Source organism: Vigna unguiculata, chromosome 8, assembly GCF_004118075.2.
Source record: "Vigna unguiculata cultivar IT97K-499-35 chromosome 8, ASM411807v1, whole genome shotgun sequence".
NCBI classification, from domain to species: domain Eukaryota; kingdom Viridiplantae; phylum Streptophyta; class Magnoliopsida; order Fabales; family Fabaceae; genus Vigna; species Vigna unguiculata.
In genome coordinates this window covers 19,895,512-19,904,488 of record NC_040286.1, presented here as the reverse complement: position 1 = coordinate 19,904,488, position 8,977 = coordinate 19,895,512, and the positions used below count along the sequence as shown (strand labels likewise).

At 33.3% G+C, this 8,977-nt stretch overlaps 1 protein-coding gene across 1 annotated transcript; it reads right to left on the bottom strand.

The window, feature by feature from the left end:
* Positions 1–3,195: 3,195 nt before the first annotated feature.
* LOC114194661 (chlorophyllide a oxygenase, chloroplastic) lies at positions 3,196–8,340 on the bottom strand. The gene is made up of 9 exons (XM_028085017.1): positions 8,162–8,340; positions 7,338–7,562; positions 7,011–7,115; positions 6,602–6,877; positions 6,030–6,177; positions 5,687–5,871; positions 5,442–5,554; positions 4,685–4,985; positions 3,196–3,683 (listed from the first exon to the last, which is right to left on the bottom strand). The coding sequence occupies exons 1-9, from the start codon at positions 8,234–8,236 to the stop codon at positions 3,519–3,521; spliced, it is 1,593 nt and encodes a 530-aa protein (XP_027940818.1). The 5' UTR covers positions 8,237–8,340; the 3' UTR covers positions 3,196–3,518.
* Positions 8,341–8,977: the final 637 nt, after the last annotated feature.

Sequence of the window (8,977 nt, the reverse complement as noted above, 5' to 3'; positions counted from 1 at the left end):
AACCTTACCACTCTTGCAACGATATTCCAGCTTTCCTTCTCCAGGTTCAGTTCTTGTAATAACTAGATTTGTTTTTGCAAAGCAGACATGGTGTAAGGAAAATGGGAAATTAGACAATAGTGAACAAAAGAAGGTATGGATAAATGTATTTGTAAAGAACCTAAAAACATAAGAATGGTCTGATGTATTTGTAGAGATAATACATTAAAACTAAAACCATATGCATGTTGTGGTTTTGGTTACACAAATTCAGTAAAAATCGGGAAAAGCAATTGTCAAACATATGAAGAGGACAGAAGAAAGAAAAACACCTTTTTTCAAATGCCTAAAGATTCATTCAAACCAAAACCATACGCATACTCTGGTTTTGGTTTCCCAAATTGAGTAAAATTTGGGAAAAGCAACTAGTCAAACATATGAAGACTAGAGAAAATAACAAAAACTCTTTTTCACACGGCTCAATGTTGTGGAATAAAAGGAAAATATGACAGAGAGCAGAAGAAAAATAAAAGTCGCTGGATATTTAAATTCTTGCAAAAGAATGAAACATAATTTAAAAAATGAAATAAAAATCTGATTTGAAATAAAGATCTTGTTTGAAGGTTTGAAGAAAAGGAAATATGAAGACAAAGAGAAGAAAAAGGAAAAAGAAAAACAAAATTATGAATAGAACATAAAGCTGAAAAAGGAAAGAAGTGACATGATGCAGTCATGTAACTTTTTTATATCATATAAGAAGATAAAGGAAAGAAGTGACATGATGTTGTCATGTACATTTTTTATTGTTTTAGTTAACTGAGGACTCCAACATAAAATATAGGAAAACCTACATAAAATAAATGAATAATAAGGTTAGAAATAAATTAAATGGTTGAATTAAATAATTAAAAGATAGTTATTTTAAATTAATAATCAAATTATATTTCAAACAAATTATAGAGATTGTCAAACTCTGTTGCTTTTTATCGTGATATTTACTTTCTTAGACATATATACAATTTGATGTATTTATAGTAAAATTAAATTAAATATGACAATTAGAGTTATTGTTGGGTACAATGATAGCATGGTCATATTTTGTCTAATTCAATGTCAAGCAAATACATACTCATTTAATTGATGTTTTTCAATCTCATGGACAACAACTTTTGTTCTTGCTTTAAGCTCGTCAAGCATGACCATGAGCATAGCAGCTGGCCATCTTTTTTGCATAAAATTGCAACCAACATTCTCTCTTTTGCATAAAAAAACATTACTTGCTTTGTCTTGAATTCCAACACTGCTTGAGACATCAGATCCACCTTGGGTTCCAATCAACAAATCTGAGTAAGTCCTTTTAAAAAAATCAAAAGCAATACAGAAATCAAACATATAAAAATAAATTTGTACGGATTTAAGTGCATAACTTGGAAATCCAGAAAAACTAAGATCACAGAAAGTAAGAACATTTTAAAACTACTTAAAAATTAATATAGTTACTTCTAATACAATACAATAACATTAACAACTAAGAAATCAACAACCATCAACCATGAATGTGAAAAAGAATTTAATTTCAGGACAATAAAAGATGAACATAATGAGTTGAAGCAAAATTAAAATGATATCTTTGAATCAACAATACAACAATAAGAAGAAAAATGATGGAAGAAGATGAAAAAAATATCAGATTATACACACATGTACTTAGATAATGGAATACTCGCCTCAAAATGGATAATGGAATTCTCTGTAACATAATTTAAAAATATCAGTTTCATAAAACACATAAAAATTAATGAAAATTATGAATATGAATGCATTTAAACAAAACTCAATGAGTTCCAATGAGTTCCAACTTCAAACTAAACTCATCAATGTCATTTTGTGCATAATTCTGTGATGTGTTTGAGACAGAAAAGGTAAACGTGATTTCATATTAGGGTATCTTCTTCGACCTTGCATCCTGTATATCAATCTCAAAAACCTACAAATTAGGTAAAAAAATTTGAAATCATGAATATGGTGATGAGAATAAAGTTAAAGAAATGTGAAATAATCACTCAAAATGTGAAATCATCCTGTATAACAATGTTCTTCGTCATTCTGTTCACTGAAGGCGTACCCAAAACGCAAAAAGCAAATAAAGATAAAGAAAACATAAAAGAAATAAACTGTGAAAGCATAATCAAAACCTGATCTTTGGACTTGACGACTTTTCCGATCATCTCCTTTGTTAGTGAAAGCATAACCAAATCATAAACAACAACAAAGATAGAAAAAACACAAAAATAATCATGTAAACAAAAAACACCAAAACCTTACGAAGTAGTGGTCGAATATGATGAAAATCAGAAAATACAGTGTACACATTTCGTACAACATTTCCTTGATGACCGGAAAGTAACAGATTATGAATGCCTTTATATCTTTTTCGAACTTGCATCCTGTATATGAATCTGAAAAAGCGAGAAATAAACCCTAAAAAATGTGAAATCATGAAAAATAAAAACCATAACCAAATCAAAAACAAAAATGATGATAGAAAAAAAATAAAGGGTAAGGTAGGGTTTCATTGATGATTGGAGAGTAACAAAAGTTAGGGTTTCAGATGATCGTGTTGTAAGAGAAAGGTAGGATTTCAGTGTTGAATATATAGGGTTTTGTTGATGATCGGAGTGATGAATATGGACGGTTTCAGTGAGGCAACGTAAGGTGTGAGGCAACATAGGGTGTGGGTGAGAGAAAAGTGAAAAAATGGAGGCACAGATGGTGACGACAGAGAGTGAGAGAATAGTTGAGTGTGTGTGAGTGAGAGCAAAGTAAAAAAATGGAGGCAGAAGATGGTGACCACATAGAGTGGAGAAGAGTTGAGTGTAAAAGAATTAGGGTTTAAAAAATGCATTGACACGTGTCATCACCAGACGTTGCCACTTGTAAAAAAATAGTGTTTGAACTTTCTATTTTGAGTTAATTATGTGTGTTTTGCTTTTTGTGATTGATGGAAAAACTTACTATTTGTGCTACTGAATTGTATTATTAATAGATATATAATAAATATATAATTATTATTATATTATTATTATTATATGATTCCAAATTAAAATTCTATATATTAAAGTTATTTACATAAAAAAATTTATAAATTATTATAATCACAATAATTCAAACCTAGAATTCATTCATTACAAACACAATAATAATAAAATACGAGTCTGAAATCGTAAAGCCTAAATTAGATAGCATTGGCATATAAATATTGTTTCATACTACATGCCCTTTTGTTCGGGGGTGAAGTTAAGGCAACAGCTGAGATGGTGCAGATATCACAAGTGAAAAATGATTGGCACTGTACAGAATTTGAAAAAATAAAAAGGAAAAAGGGTGAAAAGGTGTCCAGACTCAAGTATATTTGGAAGGAACAGCCTCTTATGAATACAAGAGTTCCCGGATGGTGTTGTAGAGATGTAGCTCTGAGTTGAAAAAGAAAAATTCCTTATTGGAGGATTGGAGAAGCATTTTTTATTCTGTATTTGATCTTATGAGGTGAATGGTAGTTGTTTAGCTCCTCGCTCCAATGCATCTCTCCACATTCTGTATCTCACCCCAAGCTTATCATAGGGTACTGGAAAATTCCATACATTTACACCATCGTTCATTCGTTCCTGTTGCCCCACCATTACCCGCAGATCCTCATTTATAACCTTTTAGTAAATGAACATCAAAACACCGATTAGTACAACATGGAGAAGGAAAAGGTAACATTTGTTTAAGGACAAACTTACATAAACTCTTTCATGTTCTTGTTATTAACTTTGTCTATTTAAATGATGTCATGTGTTTCTTTTCTTTGCAACCTACTGCTATCCACATATAGGTCGAGAACATGATAAGTCATAATGAGAACACGATCACTGTACTAAACTTATGCCCTTTTATTTAACTAGAGAATTGTACTTTAATAAATAATCAATACTAAAAATTCAAATCACATTAAATAGTGTTATATGAAGAATAATGACAGATTTTTAAGATTTCCTAGAGGCAAATGCACATTATGGATTATGGGAGCAAGATTTTTTATTTCGCGATTTTTTATTTTATTTTTTAATATATAAAAAATATAGTTTTTTCCCACTTTCTCGTATTACAACTGTGATCAAAGTAAAGCATTTTGTATTTCCTATTTCAAAATATAATTACTTTGTAAAACCTTTTGATATTTTACTTTTGTGAAAATGTTATAATTATACTTTATTCCCACGTAGAGAAGTTTTGCTAGTGTATCCTAAGTATGTTTGAATAACCCAATTTATGACGATATCTGCAGAAAAAGCTGGTAGTCCTCTGGACATAATTTCATTTTGGGTAAATAATTTTATTAGTCTCTAATATATTAAATTTTTTCGAATGGATCCTGAAAGCGAGGAAATTCCAAATAAACCCCTGAAATTATGACTGTTTTATTTAAGTCCTTAAACTTAATTTATTACTGTCATTTTGGTCCGAAAGATTATCACTTAAATTACACGTTAGACCAGGGCCGGATTGAAGCCTTGAAGCTTTTATTAATTTCTTTTGGTTAAAGACAATAAGCACGCCTAACCCTTCCTACCCTTTTTATCTTCTTCTGTTCTTCCGCCCTAACTCAAACCTAGTTATCGAACATAGTTAAATATAAATTCATTGTTCGAAAAAACTCTACCTGGTCTGCGAAATGCCTCCATAGATACTGAATAAAAGGTATACGCTTAAGCAGGGGAGCGAAATCCAGTGACATTCTATATAGCAATCTTGTCTTTTGTTTCGAAGATGGTAAACAGACATGAAGTTGGTGCAGGTGCGTTGAACACTCTTTGGTACTGGTATTTTGTCCCCCCAGTTTCCCAGGCTTTGAAATTCCAATGGTTGATAAAACCATGCAAGGTGGTCGAAACTCCATATCAATAGGATAAGGGTCCCAGTATCCATGCAGGCCAGATGCAGGTGTCAAAAACTTCACCAAGCTGCAAGTTCAAATTCATGCAAGGAGAATGAATAAGCTAGAGAATTAATATTTCAGACATATAACAGAAAGCTGAAATATTCCATTCATAAGCAATGCAAGATAAAAGTGTTACTACAGTATGATATTTAGCTATTAACCCCAGAAAAATACCACTTTCCAATGCATTTGCCATAAAATTGACAATGGAAGACTTCGAAGAGGGCATTGTTACAGCATAATGTATATCTTCAAGAACACTCCAAGTCTTTACTCAGTAATCATTTTTGCTTTGTCCTAGTGTATACTAGATGCGTAAAATTTAAAGGGAAGTTGTAGGAAAGGGAAAGAGGATTTTGATCAATTTGAACGAATCTGAATTGAAACATCCCCCAAAAGCATTTTGATCCCTTAATCACTTGTTGTATCTTCCGGATGACAATTGCTTTTAGTTTTTAATGGTATAGACCAAACAAACCTGGGAACACTCCATCCCTTAGCGAATGTTGAAGTGTGAGTAAAAGGGGCATGGGCAAGATCCAAAAGATTGTCCAAAAGTAAACCATGTTCGATTGGAAGTTCCATCACAATCTGTATGTACGAAGTGAAGAGCAACCAAGTAAGAAGTCACATGATTTTTTTTTTTAATCAATCATATAATTTTAATTATTTATCTTGCATTGAAGACAACACCTAGTGGAACAGATTCTATCCATAACGTACCTCAGCATGGATTTCAAATCCTGAAGGCGGTAGTAAAGATGGAAGGGTAGCTGTTGGTGGGTCATTTCCAGGCCAAATCCAGATCATTCCCTCCTTTTCAAAGCATGGAACTGACTTTATTTTCACATTTAGAAGTCGAGTAGATGGCATTTTTTCACATTTTCCATCAGTGGTATATTCCCAGCCTGATATCCAACCATTTGGTAATTTTAGAGTCTGTAAATTTCAGTGTACATCTGTAGGCTATATCGTGTCTTGTGAAATTACAGGCAAATTGTCAAGTATCAACAAGTGCAAACAACTCATACATAGGACATAATAATTTGTTCCAGTGATGACTAACCGTGGTAGGGGCATTGGATACGACCCTCATTTACTGAACCAAGGTGCAGAGGACAGGCTCTGTGTGCACAAGTATTCTGGACACATCCAGGCTGTCCATCTTTCCCTCTGAAGATAACCCATGGTTCCTCAAAACATTCTATTGGGATCTGAGACAGAAAAAAAGGCAAACACGCTACTCAGAATTCACATTTTAGCTTAGACCATGTCTATCTTTCACCGGACATCACCTCGTTACCCCCAAGAAAAACTGAAAACAACAACAGAGAAGCGATAAAATAGAAAAAAAAAAAAAGTAATATGAAATATTGAAACGTTTATATTTTCTACCACTCAATGTGTCACAAAAAGACATTTAGTAGCCAACATGGGTATAGTCAAATGGGGAGATTAGGATAGAAACCTTAAATTCAGCTCTATAATAGTTGAGAAAAAGAAAGAGGCAGCCATATCAATCTGAACATATGTCAAATCTTCATTTTGTTTGATTGAAATTGACTACACAAGAATAGTAAGTATATGATAGATATTTTTCCAGAAAAGAGAGAGACAGTTAGACACATACGCACATACCATGGTATCATCCTTTAGGTCCCTGGAGAAAGTAACAGGATACCAGAAATTCTTCAAGTGGGGATGGTATGACTGAACTGGGCCTGATATGTTCAAGCTTTTCCGTGGCTGCCTTCTCTTTTCTGTAACTGGAGAATTAGCAGATGTACTGGGAGAAGATGATGTTTGGGCAATTTCAGCTGTGCTTCTGTCTAGTAACAGCCTATCATTTACCAATTCTTCCATGTAAGCAAGCTTATCTAAAGCAGTGGTAACCCTTGCTTCAGATATATGAACCTGTTTTATTCATTTACATAAATTTAATGGCAGATGAGTAACGAATTGACAAGTTTCTGCCAAGTTAGATCAATTAAAAAAGAACTCAGTTTCACGTTGTGTTGAGTGGTTTATCACAGCTAAAATTCTATACCTGTCTGTGTGCATGTGCTAATTCATCCTGCAACCCAGCTAGCTCCTTTTTCAAGGTGCCAATCGATTTATATTCACGAGCTAGAGGATTCAGAACTTCAACCACCTAAGCTCATAATTTTAAAGGAGTAAATCAACACATGGTGGAAAATGATTAGCTCAACGAGTAAAAGGGTAAAAGGGCGTGTAAACAAAAACCATATTGTACTAACACTCCAGTGACCAAGATTATAAATGTTAAAATTCTAAACATCAGCAAACATCATAATTCATTCAGGCATCAAACTAATTCTATACAGCAATAACATAAAATGAAACCGGTTGAAACCTTTTCATGGAGGAGCATGATTGAGAGCACATCTTGCCGAGCTCGCCAGTCTAAGTACTGAATATCATGTCTTGCCACTTCCAGGGCCTGATATATATCCAAAACCTTCCCTTTATTATGTGGAATCTTTGATCTTGGATCCTCAACATCAAACAGCGCACCCCATGCATTTTTCTTGTCTTCTTCTCCAAATACAGCAAACACCTTAAATCTACATTTCAAATCCTGAAATTTGACATGCCCCAAAAACTTTAAGCTAGAGAATACAGTAATCAGAAAATCAAGCCCTTTTGAAGGAAAAACCTGCTAATATTAACAACTATAGATAACGGTTTAACAAGAGGAACACGTACGCAACCACTGCTAACAAACCAAGCCTTTATTAAACAATGCATATTAATGCATTTTACCGATCATTATACTTCAAGCTACAATTGAGCCTACACTAAATACACATGCCAACTTCTAATCTTCAACTCAATTGTGCACATACAACAAAAAAGAAAAAAAGAAAAAAAATCTAAAGAAGACTAGGATCAACAAATTTCTCTCCATGTCTACTTTGTACTTCCAAGGGTAGAAGTTAAACATGGTAAACTAAGTTCACTTTATTTAAATGTATACACTTGAACGAGAAAACAATTTAACATCACCATTCAATCACAAACAATCGTTGCAAATAATGATTGGTCCAACTTTTATGATAACTATAGTAGCCTTTTTTTGTTAAATAACTAACTTAAACTTTACTTTTACCATCACCTTAATTAAAAGAAGGCAGCTAAGTAAAGTACAAGAAAACACACGTAGAAGAAGAACGTTACCCGTCTTGTGTCAAATTTGGAAGCTCTAAGGAAAATTGGAAGAGAGAGAGCTGAAGCAGTGAAGATCGCATTCATGGTGGAGAAGAAGGGAGAGTGGGCGTGAAGAAGAGAAGAGAACCATGAGAAGACATTGACGAGGGAGATTTAACATGAGGATTTTGTTGATAAGAGGTTGGTGTTGCGCGCGATCTCGCTTTGCCTTCCGTGGAGCGCCACGTGGACTCTTGGTTGCACACGTGGCGGCTGTTTCTTCCACATGCTTCTCGAACTATCTTGCCAGCGCAGGCCCACACTATCCTTACCGCGCTCTGTTTTTTGTCCTTCCTAGGATTTTGATTTGCTGAAAGAAAAATAAAAAGAAAGTGTGGCATTAATTGCGGCCAAAGATTTTTGCACAGGGAACACTGGAAAAGTCCTTCGCCATATGTGTGTGGTTGTGCTGTGCCTACGGCGATTTACTTTGGAGTTTCCAAGGTCACAAAGAGAGATATTTTAAGGGCCCAAATATTCTTGTATATTATTCCCTTAATTACACTTAGTATGTTCCAATTTTTAATATTTTTTAAAAAGTTGGTATTACTTTTTTCTTGTGATAATTTATTTTCAATTTTGTCTAACATTATAGATACTTTTAATCTGTTTTTCTTAAGAACTAATTAACCTAATTCTTTACTATCGCATATAATTTGCAATTCACACTTTTTCACATTGTTATTATCAATTTTACAGAAGAAATATATCCACTTATTTTTTTAAATAGTGAGACCGATAAACATAACAAAATTGAAGATATATTTACTGTGTTTTAATTATTTC

What these genes read in the sequence shown, in the direction of transcription:
- LOC114194661 (XM_028085017.1), bottom strand. Translation starts at nt 8,236, where the DNA reads ATGAATGCGATCTTCACTGCTTCAGCTCTCTCTCTTCCAATTTTCCTT. An exon ending in TATCCAATGCCCCTACCACG is followed by an intron (nt 5,872 to 6,029) that starts GTTAGTCATCAC and finishes GTTGGATATCAG; the next exon opens with GCTGGGAATATACCACTGAT. An exon ending in AAGGGATGGAGTGTTCCCAG is followed by an intron (nt 4,986 to 5,441) that starts GTTTGTTTGGTC and finishes TTGAACTTGCAG; the next exon opens with CTTGGTGAAGTTTTTGACAC.